Raw genomic sequence first — 19,078 nt, forward strand, 5'->3', positions numbered from 1 at the left:
CATTATTCAAATTCTTTATTTTGGCACATACGCCTCGAGGGAATGCAAATAAACCAATTCCTTAAATAATTATACATGAATCCCCAGAACTATTCATGCAACATTTGTATGCTACATGGCAAAAAAAAAGAAAACATATATATAGACATATATATGCGCATTGTTACATTTTAAGGCAAAGGGATAATTGTCATGGTCCCATGTGTATACCAGAAAATCTTTAACTGCATATTGTTTAGCTATTTTTGATAATGTCCCTGTGGCATTTATTTTCAGCCTGAGAAACACAATTAACAATGGGCACATATATGTATTTTGTTTTGAACAGACTATATGTTTATAAATACATAATAACCCTGTAAACTGTACTTTGAATTATCCATAAAATATTCTATTAAAGACTCACAGCACAAATCACTTAACAGGCTAACATGTCCATTAAACACACAGAGAGAAAGGAAAACAACAGGTATGGCAAAAAAACTGTTAATTTTGTGTTGACAATGGAAATTATACATATATAAAAAAAAGATGAAAACAAACAAAAACTCATCTTAAACACATCTTTAGGGACAATAATAACACGCTTGTGTTCAAACCCGTAGTCCCTGAACATATGGATGAAACATATCTGAAATGTTGAAGGTAGATTAGTTCAGATTTTTTTTAGCTAGGTCTCTCTGCATCATTTAGAAAAGGTGGATGGAAAAGCTTGTAAACTATGATACCAAGAGTTAGTTTTCTGTTCTTATGCATGTGCTAAACAGATGTTCAGTCAAGTAAGAATTTAACCAATTCAATTAGCAAGGGTGTTGTTTTCATCTTAAAACCTTTATCATTACACACAAATGCTATACACTATAAAGTTACAGAAACTGATGCTTACAGGGAACACCTGAACGCTTACTTCACTATGAGAATTTGTCAAAGCATTCCTACCAGATCCGATGCAGTTCTCAGGGTGATTATTAAAGGTTATTAAAGAATGTATGTAATTGATGCACAGAGATCTGACTACAAAAATCTGAACTATTCCTTTAAGTGTTTTTAGGCAGAGAAACAATGTAATGAGAAAACACTAAAGTCCTTTTAGTTAGGATTAAAGCTATCTTCTGTGATTATACAGATATACAACATGTGCAAAATCTTAACAGATTCATTATGAACAAGAAGCTAACTGAAGAGATTATGATGATGATAGCTTCAGTCTCGGAATTTGAATCAGAAAACATTATGGCAGGTCATTATAAAGCTAACCTGCTAAATCTTGCTACATTCTGATTAATCAATCTGTAGCAATAAACACTGTTAATACAGAACTGTAAAAATGTACAGGTACAGTATTAGTTATGCATGTACTGAACACAAAACCTTACAAGAAATAAACAAAATAATAAAAGCTAGATATTTCAATAATCTGAAAAATAAATATACAAATACAAGATAATGGAACCAAGTGTTACTCAGATATCAACAGCGTTTTTCAAACAAGGAAAACCCCACAATAAACTGCTGAAATGTGTCATTATACTGAACTTTAAGGAAGCAAAGAAAGTACAAACGATATACTTTGACATATGATGGTACAGAAGATTGATAAGAAAACATTACAGCTTGTGTTTCTCAACAGCATCTAGAACAACAAGGACTTATTACCAAATCTCTTGCACACACAAACGCACATGTACGCACGCACACACACACACGCACACAAATGCAAAAATTACAAATTCTCTTGCACACACAAACGCACGCACAAACAGCAGAAAATATAAAAAAAATCAAGATGACATTTAACCTACATGTATTTCTTTCACAGTCAGACTTAAATGGTAAATCATGCAGATTACATTTTTAAAAAGCTGGACAAACAACACTTTTTGTTTTCAAAATAATAATAATAAAAATAATAAACTAGTCTAACTGTATTTTAAATAAAAATATCAGATTCACATGGTGCCTTCACAGCAACAGGCCTCCAAAGCAACTGGGTGAAGGCTGCATTCTTGAGGGTTCGATGCAGAAGTTATTCAGGTCAATATTCAAGCATTACTTCATTGTGATGATTAGCAACTGACAACAGCTTTCCATGAAAGAGGATCTATTTAGTGCATCATCCTCCCAAAACCTCTGCAGTTTTTTTTTTTTTTTTGGGGGGGGGGTAGTTCTGGCAGTTAAAAGCAGGCATCTTTCCTCTTAGCAATAATTGTATCGAGGGTTTGATTCCTCCATGCTTTACATAGTAGAGTATATTGAGTAGTCCTGAGAGCGTAGTGCTATTTAAACATGTTCAGGCAGCACCTTGTGTTTATTGGGACTCAAGGGCAGCAGTGAGGCAGTTTCTGTGGACAGGCTGTAGCTCTGACTGAGCTGCATCTTGAGTTTCTCCACTTCGTAGTTGTGCAAGTATTCCTGAACCAGATAGCGTTCACGTTTTATACGGGCCTTCACTTCTGATGGAACATCTGGAATCAACCACGCCACGAAAAACTTCACCACAAAAACGACGTGCTGAGAAAATAGGATGAACAGCCTGAATTACAGCACCACAGCTTCTTTACATTAATGCTTCATACAGTACATGCATTGCTTGGGTCAGAATACTTAGATCGGTTTATCTCCATAGTTTTTATTTTCTACATAGACTTCAGACAACACTATAAAAGGCGGGTGGCACATTTGAAATCACCTAAACAGACACGCCCCTACCCAAATAGAATCTAGACCTTCTTTTGATAGACCTGCCCCGCACATACGCAACCCAGGCAACGATGTTGGTTAGTAGACACGCCCCTCACTGCTGATTGGCTACAAGTGTGTTTTGGTACTCTGCCCAATTCCCTTTTCCAAAGCGTTTCTCAAACATCGTGCACCCAGCCTTTAGTAATAATTTATATTAAAGCTTCAAGACTTTATAAATCATTCTATTACACAAGTTTTATTGTTACATTGAGCTATGTATTTTAAGATGCTAAACTTGGGACTTTTTATATATTTTTTAATGATTTATTACTATAACATTCAAACAGCCATGCAAAAATTAAAAAGGGACACCAGACCACCAGACCGGAGATCGGCTGAATGGATTCCAAAACGGTAAAAATCAATTGTTTAACTCTAGGGCAGCTGTTAACCCAGGATGAACTGTGACGTTTTTCATAAGCCCATTTTCAAAAAGTGAAGTGTCCCTTTAAGGGTAGTTTAACTGTTGTGCATGACCCTATGAAGCTAAGAAAACGAGAAATTATGAGTAAAAAATCCTTACTTCCATAATAATGATGAAGGCTAGCTTAGCAGCCAAGATGTGCCAGAACTGCATTGTGTGTGTGTACTGCTTTTCATGGCCGGGTGGGTGTCTGTAGTCCCGATACCTGAGGAAAATTTTTAACATGTTACTGGCAGATTCCACAAATATGGTGCAGTCCTTGCTGTTTGAAGCGCTAGAGGCACAAATCAATGCAATGTATTTTTTTTTACTATTCTCAAACATAACATTAAGCCGTATTAGCATGTAAAGTAGCTTGTTGTAAATGTCTGCATCTCTGTGAATATTTGTTTCTATGTAAAATGTAAATTTTTAAAAAGGTTTTTAACATTACACAAAAACACAGTTAATTATAAACAATAATATTATCCCATGTTAATAAATAACTAGTGTTTATTATTACTGAAACACATTTAGCAATTTTATGCATAAAATCCCATTATTGCATGATTTTCAATTTACACCACAAGTGTAACACAAAAAGTAACACAATTTGGACCGCTCTCACTGGATAGCAGAATGATAAGTAAATCACAGTCCATTTTGTGGCAAATTCATTGCTTTCTGTCCTACGATCTGTTATTAAATAAACAACATTTTTATAAAATTTTTAAAAACATTTAAGTCAAGTGGCTGTGTATGTCTAAATAAACCATTGCTCTCTACATCCACAATTCATGTGGTCACACACCTGCATGTAGTGATAGTAGAGCTGTTAAACCAGGATGGGTTTTCTCCGTGCTCCGGCAGATTATCAAAAGGGATCTGAGAGATGTTGTATAAGGAGAGGCTGTTGGCAATGTAACCTTGCATAGAGGCCTGGCCTGGTCGAGTGTACAAATACACCAGACGAGGAATCATATCCGAAGTGAAAGCAACAATGAAGGCCTAGAGTAAAAATGAGAAAGAGTTAAAAAAACGGAATTGTGATTGATTGTAATAAACAGTGTGCATGACACTGCTTATAAATTACTATAAGCAAGCTGAAGTTCTGAAATACATTTTTACATTTGTGACGACTGACAAGATGGCCACCACGTTAAGAATTTCCTCCCAGGCTCCAATGTTGCGTGCTTTTGCTGCCACAGGCCTTTGAAACTGTGTGGTAAACTTCCAAGCATCTACTCGGACCTCCAGGATGTTGTTAAAGAGAGCAAGAAGAGGGGCCAATGGAAAAGAGGCCACAAAAAGTGTTATGAAACCAAACTGGATCACTGTCAAAAAACAGAAAACAATAGTTTGGGATTCACAAATATCTTAGAAAACACTGTTATGAATACACTTCTTTTAAGTCTATTTAAGATATCAAAACTTTTATATACACTTTAAACTGGACAACCACATTTGCATTATTTGACTGCAATGCCATGATTCTTATAATCATCTTTAAATAACACATTTGTGTGTATTTGAGCTGATCGTACCCATCTCCAGATATTCATAGAAGAGCCCAAACTGGCTGAAGTTCTGCAGATCATGATCCTGCTCCCATCGACTGTATGTAGATTCCGGATGATTCCGTCCTTTCCTGCTACCCCACCAGTTTCTGAGAAGTCTGTGTCATAAGCACAAGGGACCTTTACAGTGTGACAGTTTTACATTTGCATAATATCTAGAGAATAACTTTGACCTTCAAGAATGTTTTGCTTAAAGGTGTATATAGTTCACGTATGTATTTTTAGGATGTAAAAGTTGAACCCTTACGGCAGCAGAGCCTCTTGGACATTCCCAACCATTTGTTTTCCAGCCATGACGATAACCAGCTGTGTGGTGAGCTCAATCAGACAACCTCCAGGGGCACACTAAATATTAAACAAGTCATTACATGGGTACAGTACAGGTCAATTTATAATTATTTATTTAAAAGTTCCATTAAAGGTGCTGTAAATGTGTTATCACACACGTATCTGTGAAAGTCATTGACAGACTGTGTGTTGAGCCAATAATTTCTGCCTTTCAGTCGTTTTGCACATTTACAGAGTAGGCAATACCGTAAATGTGAACAGTGGGTTAAATATTTAGCTTGATAAGCAAATATTGGTTGTCATGAAAGAAGATTTGAAACTGATGGCAACACTGAGATGACGTGCTGCTTCTCTGCTGCACCATCTCCGATTACAAGTATTTAGGGTGAGGTTCATATCAAATTCAGAGGCCAAGTCTGGCAGATGTTCAAGAACGCAAACGTCACTTACAGCACATTTAAAGAGTATTATGTCTTCTGGAGAACTTATATTTCACCTCTTCATTTCTCAGGCCACTCCACTTTCCGAACATATAACTGTAATTCCCTGGATGACCCACAAACTTTCCTTTAAAAAAGGCCACATAGAAACAGGAAGAGTAGTAGTTCACAAACTGGAACATAAACATCTTCGTAGTCAGCTTGTTCTCATACTCCAAATGGGTCTTGGGAATTTCTGGGAATTAGAAACGGAGAAAAAATTGTTTCCACGAAGCTGAACAAACAGATGAGCAATCATTTTTAATTGGCTTGTCTCTCCACGCACATTTGTACAGAATAATGACTGCTGATTTACAATGATGATGCCGGGGTGTTATTTTCACTCACCCATATCAGTGATCCAAATGGCCACATGTTCATAAAGGAAGTTCAGGACGAGAATGATGGCGAAGTTGATGCAGGAAGCGGTGACGGATGTGGCGAGCTGAGGGGTGATGAGGGAGCCAACCAGCTGGATCTTACTGGTGGAGCTGTCCTTCATGACACTGGCAAACGCTGCATAAACTGCTAATCTGTAAGCGATCACTCCCATTATACAGGCCACTATCAGTAGAGTCTAACAAACGCAAGACAAAGGAAATGACTTTAAAGAAAATAATGTAGCCATATAAAGTTATTTATTTCTGAATGTCAAAATTCTAAAGCATCTCACTCTGGTACTGTATAAGTTTAGCTTACTAACTCACCCAGAAGAGAACAGTTGCTCCGGACAGGCAGAATCGAGCACACTTGCTGGCAAAAGGAAGATAAGGCTCCATTTCCTGTTATTAATAAGAGTGTGTCAGCAAGGCACAATGAGATGTGTTTAACTGCCGAGTTCATTACAATTTTTTAGAACTAAGTTAATTTGGGATACATTTTTGGGACCATAAGTTATTATTTGCAGGTACCTGTGTGATACGGTTGGGTCTGCGGTGTGTGCACTTTAACTCAAACTCTGGCCTGATCTGTAGCTGCTGCTGCTCCTCCTCAAAGTCAACAAGGTCCCATTCGTACTCCAGACGAGCCTGTCGCCGCTTCCAGAACTCCAGGAAAAGGGTCACTACAAGCGTCCGCAGAGAAAAAGAGAGCAAGAGACCATCAATAACTAGGGCTGCAAGATACATCAAAACATTGTGAATACCGCAAATGTGCAAATCGCAATATGCATATCACAATGGTTTGCTATTACTAAATGATGTTAATACTTAATAAGTTATGTATAGTCAACATTAGGTAGATGCTGATAGCAGAGAGAGATGACCGGGACAGAGAGAGTGATAATTTAATTTCCCAGAAATAATGTTATACAAGTTGCATTTTTAAGTGTATTTTAATATCATTTAAATAGATTTTACAACCTTAAAGTTTTACCATACAGCATATTCTATATTTTCATATAATTTTCATCAATATTGTGTAGCCCTCTCAATACCCATTAACTCTTTCCCCGCCATTGACAAGATATTTTGTCAATTAAGAGAAAACATTTGCATAAAAAAGTGTTCCTGATGAATTTGTATGTTAATTTGTAATACCTAGATGAATAATCTGCAGACACTAGATGGCGTACCTAACATAACTAGATGACTTACCTAATTTATGAAAAACTGAAGCCAAAACGTTATTTGTATGTTTTGATAATCGATCTGAATCTGATCTTTAACAAAATTCCTTGTGAATGAAAAAATGCAACATTTAAGCTTTTTGAAAAATTTTTTTTTAAAGATAAAGACCCATATTTAAGAGTTTATAAGCAGAGATTAAACGTTTTTTTCCCCCGTTTTGTTTTGTTTGTTTATGGTTTGTTTGAAAGTAGAGGGTCTGTTCTTTCATTTTATATATTTGTGTTTATATATTTTTAGAAGAAAATTTTCCTGAAAGACATTTTGTAAAACGTTTGTAAAAATCACAAAAAATGCTGATGGGCAACTTTTCAAGAAATTAGATTATTTCATATCACAAAGCTTGATCAATAGGCTTTATGCCCAGCTGCACTACTTCCTGAACTTCAGCCAGTTCCTTGTTTCCTGTCTGCCATTATTGGCCAAACTGATTAATCCAGGTGTTTCTGATTATTGTTGTTGTGACTACTGAGGTCAGGCACACCTGGATTAATCAGTTTGTTTGTGACTACTGAGGTCAGGCACACCTGGATTAATCAGTTTGTCCAATAATGGCGGACAGGAAACAAGGAGCTGGCTGAAGTTCAGGAAGTAGTGCAGCTGGGCATAAAGCCTATTCTATTTAAACACAAACACATTTGCCAAAAGTTTTACCGCACATAACTGTCCTTAACTAGGCCTTACAAAGTTTAGAACATAACAAACATTAGTTAATACGAGTCCACAGTACACTTAGTGCATGAATATTTATGCAGTACTGATTGATCAAAGGACTGCAAAAGCAGAACTCATTTTGAGCCTGAAATAAATTCAGCATTCAGTCATTGACATTCAGTATGCACCACTATCCAACATTAATAAATTTTCAAATGACACAAACAATTACGCTCCTTCATTGTGGATTAATTTATTAAACACATTTTGAAGCATATCATTTGACTACATTAATACTTTGTTTATCTATGCATCAAAGGCTGTGCATTATTCACTTCAAAGTAGACAATTAAACTGTTAATAGGTTTATTTATTAAATACATTTTGTTGTCAATTATTTATATACATACTTTAAAATGCTTTAAGCACAGTTACTATTACTTATCAGATCATGAGGTAAGCTAGAGAAATAATTAACTCCCCTAAAAACCACTAGAGGGAGTAATTGAGCAGTATTTTTAAAAGTAGGCCGTAAACTCACCCCAAATGCCCATGAACATGGCAAAGAACACCGTCCCTTCATTATCAAATAGATGAGATTGCTGCGGAAAAAAAGGATCATCAATGAGGCAACATATTTTGTTTGCAGCTGCCCGTGTGACAAAGCAAATCCAGTTGAATCTGTTTAAACACTGTTTCATAAAGGTCCTTTCTCACCCATGATGACAGACAAGTTGAATTGAGTTTCCAGTAGCTGCACTTTTTATCACAGAGTGGACACATGACAATCTCCCCACCAATGTTTGGGTCACAAATCTCCTTACTAAAACACACACACACACACACAAGGACGAATATTACTGAGATGCAGTACTGAATGTGCCCAACCTCTAAGTTGCTCTGTGGTTACATCACATTATGAAAAAGTCAAACTTAAATACATTTAACCTCATATCCGATGAGCATGCTCCATTAATTTTGATGAAACACTGTTAATGCCAATCAATACCACTTACCTTGTGATATTGTCATCGTAACTCAGCAAACCATAAACGAAGCAGATCAACCCCATGACTGCAGCAAAAAACAGCATTTCTGTGTAAAAGCCCAGCCAGGCGAAGTAGATACCAATTTTCTCACCATAGTATTTCCTATGACAAAAATAGAGCCAGGAAATGTAGCGATTTTATAATTTGATATGCTGCTCTATGAACGTGAGACAGATAAGAAACACTAAATTATACATCAAGCAGTCTATGCAACTTTCTTAATAAAAAAAGGTTACAATTTCTTTAAATGTTAAACATATGTTCCTGTAACTCAAATGGTAGAGCATTGCATTAGCATTACATACCATTAAGATGCATACAGACAGTAGATAAAAAGCACTGCAAGTGGTTTAAATAACAGCATCTATTAAAGGGATAGTTCACTTTAAAATGAAAATTCTGTCATCATTTACTCATCCTCATGTTGTTCTAAACCTGTATGAATTTCTTTTTTCTGATGAACACAAAAGAAGATATTTTGAAAAATGATTGTAAACACACAGCAGTAAGTGACCATTGACTTCCATAGTAGGAATAAAAAATATGATGGCATTTAATGGGTACCGTCAACTATCTAAATATTTTCTTAGTCAATTATCACAATACTTTCAAAATATTTTTTTCCTACTATGAAAGTCTATGGTCACTTACTGCTGTGTGTTTACAATCATTTCTCAAAATATCTTCTTTTGTGTTCACCCGAAAAAAGAAATGTATACAGGTTTAGAGCAACATGAGGATGAGTAAATGATGACAAAATTTTCATTTTAACGTGAACTATCCCTTTAAATGCATACATGTAAATATTTTCTCCTATCCCACCCAGAAAGAGCTGTATGGCAAAATTCCCTTAAAAGTGAAAACACTGTGGCTCTGTTTGCTATTAAAACATTACTCTGTTGCCCAAAGTGACTCAACCAGCCAGTAACCCTGAATCAACCAATGGGTCTCTCTGTCTAGCTGACTACTAGGAGTCTGGAGCAGTGTTTTGGGAACTTTGTCTTAAGTTGTGTCAAGCATTTTGAGCCATGCATCATGTGCGCACAACAGTGTCCTCACTTGATCAGATTGAGCGGCTGCTCCTTGTAAAAGCAGAGGAATCGAGCCCAGTTCTTATACAGGTGAAATCGCTCGCTCTCACACTGCATGTCTTGCGATTTCTTCCAATACCGACACTGAAGAACAAACAGCAACCAGATTATGGTTAGATAACTAGATGTTAAACACCGATAACACATTGAAACGAATAAAGCTACACTAAAACCCACAGCGCATACATCTCACACTCACATCATGAAGGGGGTAGGCTGAGGTATAGGTGCCATTGTTCAGCAGTCGTTTGATTCCTGTCTTATCCCTCTCTATACGGTGTTCCTTGTAGTAAGGGCAGCGGGTGAGGATGTAGTACACTATTCTGTTGCGGGTGGAAGAAGGGAACAAAGTCTCCTTATCATTAATAAGGAAGAAGTCGATTTTGCTCTTGTCAAAAGGAGCAGTGAAATAGTCCGGCTCTGGTCTCATGATGTTCTCCGGTACCCGGAAAGGACGCGTCAACCATTCCAATGGAACTTCTCGCGGTTGGGGAATGTCACTTAATTTAAAGGGCACTTTGACCTTTAGTACGTCAGCATAAGTGGCCAAAACCTCCCAAGGAGCATGAATCTTCAGATAATACGTCTTATGGTCATCGGATTCCTGGGGGAGGCAATGTTTTTGAAAGACTGTTCAATTCAATTCAATTTTGTTTATATAGTGCTTTTCACAATTGTTAATTGTTGCAAAGCACCTTTACATGAGATGTATACTAGATACAATATTTTTATATGGGTAAAAAATCAATATAAAAGAAGAAAAGAAAATGAAGAAAGAAAATCATATATAAAAGACTGGATTTTAACAAAGTAAATTACCTTTTTTAAGCTTTAAGTATGATAAAACACTTTGCCCATAGTTGAAAATGTTATATACACAAATAAGGATTTAATTTCATTTAGGTTTCCTGCAGTTTCCTGCTATTGCTCAAGTGGAAGGGGAGTTTACCCTAAATATTTGACACTTCAGCTTATACTTTTATACTGTTTTTAATACTACATACACATTTCCTGTATTTTCTGGTTGTATTCTAATAAAGAGACTGAGAAATAATTATATATGATCACTATAACATTGCAAAAACAACAAATCTAATGGTAGCATGGTGGCCTAAGACTTTTGCACAGTACTGTACATTGGATGCACAATGTCAGTGCAACCAAAAGGGGGCATCTGTGACTATTCACCATACCAATTTATCTTCGGTCTCCAGCTCCAGTCCAGTTTTCTCCAGGTTGGCTTCAAATTCTCTTCTTCTCTCCTGGAGAACAAATTAGCACAAAATGTGTTGTTTTTAACAACATCATACTAGATCAGTCATGACTTTGCATCCAGCTAACTCTTTTTTGTTAGTTAAGTCACTGTTTCATTTAGCTTTTGACCTGGAGATGGTATGACATTTAAGGTTCTGAGAATTGTTACAAGCTTTTACATTTGTCTCTAGAGAAAAGCTGTATTTCCCACAAGCACTGGTAACCTATGGCTACCACAAATCGTATCTTATGGAAGAGCATCTCAAACAGGTGACTCAAGGGACATGACCTTCATTAAACAGAGAGCCTGGTCATCATCAATGTATGCAGCCTGGAGAAAACAGAGGCTACATTATAAAAAAAGATCAATCGGGTTCATCTGCAAACCTTTTAGTGTCTTCATTCGTTGAGCAGAATGAAAGGTCTGACGATATAATAGTGGTTGACTCCTGATTCCTTTTTTGCATTCTCTGTTCTGCATTCAAAGTCTATTGAGCAACTGTTTCAGCTTGTCATAGTATGAAGCTGGCTGTGTCATAGTCAGCTGTTTCCCCTAGTTCTCAATCCCTGTCACGCCTCTTCCCACATTCTCACCAGGCTATTTTTGTATACAATGTGGATTAAGCATCTGGCATTTTGTAATTGTGTTTAAAGAGAGGAAGTACAGAACAGGTTGGAAAGAAAGAACAGAAACTACAGTAGTATTCGTCCATCAATAGTAATTTCTGCTAATGAAGCATTGACAGATCCAATGCCTGAAGGAAATTCTGTGAAAAACACCTAATTGGAGATAAGACTGTGTGTATGTGTGTGTGTGTGTGTGTGTGTGTGTGTGTGTGTCAGGTTTGGCTATACATGCAGAGACCAAAATGACCTGCGTAATATAAAAATGCCTGTTCGAAATGACCTAATTTTTCATCTTTTTTTTAAATGTATAATCATTCAAGCTTGCATTTTTTTTATCAGTATGTGTGTTGGGTTCCCTGGGGATCGATTCCACAACATGCACTGCTAATCCAATGCTACACAAACTGAGATACAGGAAAACCCATCTCAGTTAGCAAATGTTTTGCCATACTTTAAATGTAAGGTCAGCAGGTTTTTGTGTGGGTTAGAGCAAATATATACTTTTAAGCTATGTATGTTTATACAGTATTTAATATCATTATGAAAGTGTTTGTCGCATACCGCTTTCTTGTCTCCATCCTTGTCATCAACGTAAGACAGGACAAAATCAATGCGACGTACACCATCCCTAAAGTACACAGAGTCCCGGTTCTGCTCAAACTTGTCAATCTACAAAAGAGAGAAGATAAAAATCAAATCAGAAAAACATTCTTTATCTTGTCCACAATTATGAGCATACAGCCTTTGAAAGCTGCATTATTCCCAATCATCAGATACAACATGACGCATGTGATTTTTATCTCTGACAAGGCAAGGGTCTTTAATCTTTTCCGACATCTAACAGAACATCAGAGCAGTGTAAGCTAAGCAAGGTATGTTCATGAAACACACAATTATAATTCAATGTAGGCAAGAAACAAAAAGCAAGTGAAACATCATCCCACTAACACTGCAGAAATAGCATCATGAACGCAAGAGGGGCAGATGTGAGATGTGCAGAGAACATCACAGATAATAGAGAGAGAGAGAGGTTATTTCTGTAGACATGGAAGCAGTCTATCAGTCTGAAAGTAACACTCATAAATACAAGAATGGAAATATAATGGAGGTACTATAATATATATATAAAGAGTTTGGTTCCAAAACGTGATAAACACGATTAAAAAAAAAGTTACTGCCAAAATCAGTATTGTATCAGGTCAGTATTAAAAAGTAAATTCTTAATTTTATGCAAAATCCGATAACTGCCATCTTACTCCGTCATCCTTTCTTTCTTTTTTCCAAACAGCGACAAACGCCAGTCCTCCTCCTCCGCAGAATGCAATAAATCCGCTTTACCAATCACAGCGCACCATTCCATGCATTGTAAACAATAATGGTGGAACTTTGAATACACACGGAATCATAGTTTTCCTCATCTACTTTGTCCTTTGTGATCAACAAACTAACAAAAACAAAATAATATTTTTCAAGGCATTGATAAGCCTGTTGTGGTTGTGTGTTGCGGAGAAGAAACGCAAGCCATCAAAATCAAATAATTAACGTGAAAGGCACTCGGGCGAAGGAAAAATGCTGGCTGTTGCTTGGTCTCACACGACAGCATCAAGTTTCTGTCATGCTAACACATTGACCCCCAGGGGATCTTATGAAAAACTTCTAATTATTTTACTCAAAGTCAACGAAAATCGAGCAGGACCAAAACATTTTACAGCTGATCGCTGTCAAAAAAGTTCAGCGATGACGTCCCAAGGATGACAGTAGCAATGACAGTGTTCTTAACATGACAAAGTAAGTGTTTTGATTAATGCCATTCAAGTTTTTTTTAGCATACCACTAACATGGCAAAGATGAATCCTCCACTGTGATTGGACGGCCGTGTGAGAACTGACATTGACGAGCGGAGCTTTTCACCCAAAGTTGAATCCCTCTCAACTCTCGAGCGCAGAAAAACCGCTGAGCTGCTGGCTTATTTGAAAAACACCCAGCTTCCATCGGAAACAATTGTAAACATGCGACAGCCGCAGGTGTAAAATTTTTGGTGTGCACGCCCCCTTAATGAACCTAGAAAAAGACCATATTTGACCCAACTATAAGTTAAATAAAATTTAATTTTGATTTATATAAAAAGTTTTTTTTACAATGTTATATTGTTTCATAGCAGCTTTAGATGAAAATAAAAGTAATTATGGAATCTGGGAAATGTGACCATTTATAATTTTTATATTGGCTTTAAGAATTGTTGACCCCGATTGTGTGGCAAATGTCAAGCAGCTGAATGTTTTAAAGATTGCAACAGAAGCATAATGTCACTGATGGCAGCTCAAATATCTGCTGCAGTTACAGAGAATATATATTGCTTTGTAGCATCTAACTGAGCTAAGAATTTATAACGAAAGTAAACGACTAAGCAAATAAATTGTGGAAAAGAGGATGAATTCAATTTTGATTTGATGGGAGTTCCATGCCATAATTCCTGTGCCATTTGGCATGAGGTTAAGCATCTGGCTGGAGATGGGACAGCATACTTCAAAGGAAAGAAAGACTGACTTGCAGTAGGATCCCAGTTGACAATGCGTGATGTAACAATTACATCTGTTTTTGAGAAGAAGTGTCTCCAGTTGTGGTCAATTTAACTAATGGAGCCTAACAATCCCTTAAGAGATTTGAATCATAGAACCATAGGACAAAGTGTGTGTTATGATAAACAGATGGGAGCTTTAATCTAGAATTGAACAGACAGAGTGCATTACCTGCCAATACAGAATTTTGGGTCGAAACAACCGAGCATAGGTTAATATAAACCAAACATTTTACCCAACCACAGAATTACAACCAGCAACGTCAACAAACCCAAGAAACCTCATAAAGAGAACTCACACTACCTAAAACATCACACAAGTACAAACATGTTTATCAGTTAACCATATTGGCTGTTTTCCCCTGAGAAAATAATCCGCTATTCAGTATTGAGAAATACACACAATCCTAACATCATACAGTTTGTTAAAATATGAAATCATGTGGGCATGCAGGAAATTCCAGGTGTACGTGCTACATCCAGACCATAAGGCAAGCCAAGACAAAGAAGTCACAAAAATGCCTGTATGCTTGACACGCTTGTCTAAATGAGGCCATTTTAAAAGCAAGAACAGGGAAAGCTGTTAAACTAAATAAAGTTGGCTGACTTCTCAGAGGGAATGCCATTTGTGAAGGCATTATAATGCGGAACCATAATGAAATGGGAGAGAATTCCTACAGGAGCAATTCGGATATGATGTTTGTAGCATTGCCTCCCTAACTAGAAGGCTGCACCATACAGAAAAACAATGTAATATGCAATAACAATGCAACATATGATATGCGATACAGTAATAATTCAAGTTTATAAAATCAATCTGAGCAACAATAATATATAATTAAAAATTGAAAACTAAATATCAACAACAATACATTCTTTATGTATGACTAATGTCTCTTTATCTGCATCAACCTAAAACTTTGACTATACATAACTTTTTAAAAGTATTTTAAAAAAATAAGTTATTTTAATCCATTGTGGTATTTGAATTGCACTAACTGGATGCATATTGCAATATTTTCAGTATATCTTGCAGCCCTACTGACTAGTTGATTATGATAAAACTGGGTTATTGATCACTTTTGATACAAATTGTAATTTTGATATAAATTCATATTATAATTCAAAATAGCATCACAGGTTTCTAGACAGTGTTGACTTACAAACAGCATTTTACACTAGACTATCGAGCAGAGGAAGTGGTCATGAATAAGGTTCAGATACAAGGCACAAACATGTAGGTTATCATAACAAACTGAAGAAGATGAGTAAGAACTAGAGGTTTGTTGACAGCAACTGAAGTTTTGCTTGTGTTTTGTACAGATAGAAAAGGCCTTTCTGTTAGCACATATCACAGAAGAATTGGGCAAAATGTCCATAGAAAACTGGCTGCAGAGTCAGCCACAGAAAGATCTCTGATAAGAGCAGATCACTCCTACTTGTTACAGAGAAAACCTTGAGGCTCAACATTCTTCTCAAAGTCAAGGCTTTGTGCTCAGATTTCTGCATAGCAGTGCTCACCTTCGCAAGTAATACTGTAAATGATCAGCTGTTAGTGTAAATACATCATTACTTTAAGAAACATTATTTACTGAATAGGAAAGATGTCAAATATCAAATTTTTCTTAAGATAAACGTTTTAAATAAGATTCTCATGCTTTGGCCTGGAGTCAGTCTTGTAAAAATCGATTTTATGCTATTGCAGTATGACGCTGAAAGCACAATGGTGCTTATTGTAATGCTTCATCATTTAGTAGATGTCCTATAGAGCGGTGCTACAGCTTCTCTTGTGGATGCCTCCTCACAAAAATGACGTCACATGGGTGAGTAATTCAATAACCTTGCAGATAATTTTAACCACATTTAGATTTAGTCAGACAAAGAAAAAACAACAACATTCTTTCATTGCTTTAAAAGGTCTCCCCAATCCTTTTGAACATCAAAAGGTCCACTTAAAACTTTGTTTAAAGTTTGTCTTACAATGTTTAATCATAAACAGAAGAGTTCTACAAAAATGCAGCTAAGTCTTATGGACTATATTACAGTGTTTTCAAGAGCAGGTATTATCCTATCGTAAAAAATCACCTTTTATGCAGTGTGTCATGTGGTTGTAAGTGAATCATCTGCAAAAGCTGCCAAGCTAAAATAAAACTTAAATTATTGGCAGATTGCTCCTCCAAATCACAACCTGTAACTACGATTAATAATTATTGTTCTGTTGAGCATGCCAAATATGTAGTTTTGTACTTTTTGTTGTGTGCACTCAAGCTAAAAGGCTAACTTTGCCTTAAGCGTAGCGGCTAACTCACGTTTATAGCTCTGCTAATCTGCTACCGGCCCGCTATTGTCTAAAAATGTGTTGTTGATTAATATAAAATATCTGGTGCTCTTATTATTTGGAGTCACAACAAAAGAGAGAAATATGCTGGTTTACAAACTGCCATGCTTTATCATGCTTAAGATCGCACTCACATTAGGGCTAACCCAACCAAACCGTGCCCCAGCGCGATTGTCCCCCATCCTACTCCCCTAAAACCATGCACTCATTCTGTACTTTGAACGGTCCTTGCCCTGCCATGCTTTCGTCATTAGTATGCAATTGTTTTGAAGAAAACAGGAAGTTAAGCTCTCCCTTAACAATGGAGCCTATCATAATGTTAATTTTTTTATTTTGAGTCGTTAGGTGTGTGGTGACACACAGCCCCCTCACATGCCTATCATATTGCTTAGTTGATCTGTTGTGTGTGCCATCCAGCGCCATCAGAAGGTTCTTTACGAAGGCAGATGAAGGCAAGTAATCACACAACTGATGTCTCTCTTTATTGAATTTGCAATCACACTGAGTCCAAGTGAACCATGCTCGAAACTAAAGGTTTTTTTAAATTGGTTGCATGTAAACCTGTTGTTGGGGACTCCCTAAAGCACATATTAACTTTTCTTATATGTGCTCTTTAATAAGACAACCTTAAAACATGGACTGCTTACCAACACAACAAAATTGTGAGAGTAATATATTCTTTTCTAGTAAAAATATGCTCAGGTCTGCCTTAAGGATATGACTTACCTCTCTGTGACCAGGCAGCTGTGTTCCTCGTGCAGAAAAGTTTCCATTATCTGTGCAAAAGACACATATCAGAATATATGAGAACCACAAATGGCTTACATGCTTTTTTAATAACTTTCTGTAAAAACGTGAAATATTTGGTGTTATGGAAATACTTTACGTAGTTCCTGCCCATATATATTGTGAATGACTATACCTAAAGATAAACAGTACAAATAATGGGACAAAATTATTCAAGTGAAAAGCTTGTCTGTGGAGCAGGCCCAGCTAAAGTAAATTCCATTAAGAGTTACAACAGCCAAAGAGAGATATTTCACATTCTAGCACTTCTGAAAAACGTCTCAGTTACGAATGTAAACATGGCTCCCTGAGATAGGGAACGAGATGCTGCATCTTAGAATGACACTTTGGAGAACCCCATTAGCATGTGCGCATCTGAATAACATGTGAAACTAGTCTACCCCAAGGCCAGACCCTGGTTCAGAAACCAAGGTTTCATCCATATAGACAGGGAACAAAGGCACCTCCATGTCACCCTGATCATACTGAACAGGTTTCCCATCTCATGTGCTGGAGGCCAAAAGGAATCATATTGGACACTGCTGCCATTAAGCCCAATATTCTCTGAAAAAGTTTCTAGCTTAATCTTGGAAACCACTGTCAGGATCGATTAAATACGTGTGGAAGGTGTGCCTGCATCGTGACTGATTTCCAAACCATTTCTGAAAATGTTGATCCCTTTTGGGAAATAATTAAGCCGTAACCCTAATCGCCTTATCTCAATGCTGAACCGCCATCGCTTTGCCTCTGAAAGTGAACCTTAGGAACTTTCGATCTTGAAAAAGAATGGATATATGGTAGTATGCATCTATCAGGTATATTGTGATAAACCAGTCCTCAGATCTGATTCCGGCCACAATATCAGGAACAGTCAACATTTTGAATTTGTATCTCCTCAGAGACCAATTAAGATGCCTGAGATTTAATATGGGTGTTAGCCTCCGATCCTTTTTTGGAACTATAGAATACCCGCTGTAATACCCAGTCTGAATCTAGAGGGGGGTTCTCATCTCCTACAACCTATTTGATCAAGCAAGTCAACACATATTTGTCTAACACCCGACCCGAGTTTGTATGGGATCCACATTGGTGAATAAAATCCCTTTGAATCTGAAAGAATGAACAACAAACTGAATCCTGTAGTCCTTCTCTATAGAGAGAAGAATCCAATTTGTAAGATTTGGGAGTTTCCTTGACTCGTGTATGGCTCATAAGCGGGGATAGATTTTGTATTTCTTCTATTTCCCCCGCTTTAAAACTAACAACATCTTGGAACTACAATATATTATAGGGCTCTCTGTTTGGGCGGGAGAAGCCACACTGTGGTCTCCCGTTCCCTAAAGTGTCATTCAATGACGCAGTGCTGAGTTCCCTCCCAAGGGGAACATGTCTATCCAGTATGATTTTCTGTCTCCTCCTTTCACTTTCTGTCTCCTACTTTCACTTTCTCTCTCTCTCACACACACACACACACACACAAACACACACACTCCCCTGGTTAGTCAGCCAATATGCCAAATAGCTGACTATGGTATAAAAGCACTTCCTGTGGGAAACAGACAGGCTGTTTTTGTACCAGGATACACA

General features: G+C 37.0%; 1 protein-coding gene across 2 annotated transcripts in view; it reads right to left on the reverse strand.

Annotated features, from left to right (window-relative positions):
• Positions 1-19,078, reverse strand: part of ano5b (anoctamin 5b) — a 26,639-nt gene continuing 7,561 nt past the window's right edge. For both annotated transcript variants that reach the window (XM_065267891.1, XM_065267892.1), the window contains 18 exons: positions 17,432-17,481; positions 12,351-12,458; positions 11,102-11,170; positions 10,108-10,512; positions 9,877-9,992; positions 8,785-8,919; positions 8,486-8,591; positions 8,310-8,370; positions 6,401-6,552; positions 6,197-6,271; positions 5,838-6,066; positions 5,507-5,685; positions 4,970-5,067; positions 4,690-4,820; positions 4,274-4,479; positions 3,957-4,153; positions 3,266-3,371; positions 1-2,511 (listed from right to left, as the gene is read on the reverse strand). In XM_065267891.1, the coding sequence (XP_065123963.1) occupies positions 2,281-2,511; positions 3,266-3,371; positions 3,957-4,153; positions 4,274-4,479; positions 4,690-4,820; positions 4,970-5,067; positions 5,507-5,685; positions 5,838-6,066; positions 6,197-6,271; positions 6,401-6,552; positions 8,310-8,370; positions 8,486-8,591; positions 8,785-8,919; positions 9,877-9,992; positions 10,108-10,512; positions 11,102-11,170; positions 12,351-12,458; positions 17,432-17,481 (2,654 nt within the window). In that variant the 3' untranslated portion in view covers positions 1-2,280. The remainder of the gene's footprint in view (positions 2,512-3,265; positions 3,372-3,956; positions 4,154-4,273; positions 4,480-4,689; positions 4,821-4,969; positions 5,068-5,506; positions 5,686-5,837; positions 6,067-6,196; positions 6,272-6,400; positions 6,553-8,309; positions 8,371-8,485; positions 8,592-8,784; positions 8,920-9,876; positions 9,993-10,107; positions 10,513-11,101; positions 11,171-12,350; positions 12,459-17,431; positions 17,482-19,078) is intronic.

This window comes from Paramisgurnus dabryanus, chromosome 2 (genome assembly GCF_030506205.2).
Source record: "Paramisgurnus dabryanus chromosome 2, PD_genome_1.1, whole genome shotgun sequence".
Lineage (NCBI taxonomy): Eukaryota > Metazoa > Chordata > Actinopteri > Cypriniformes > Cobitidae > Paramisgurnus > Paramisgurnus dabryanus.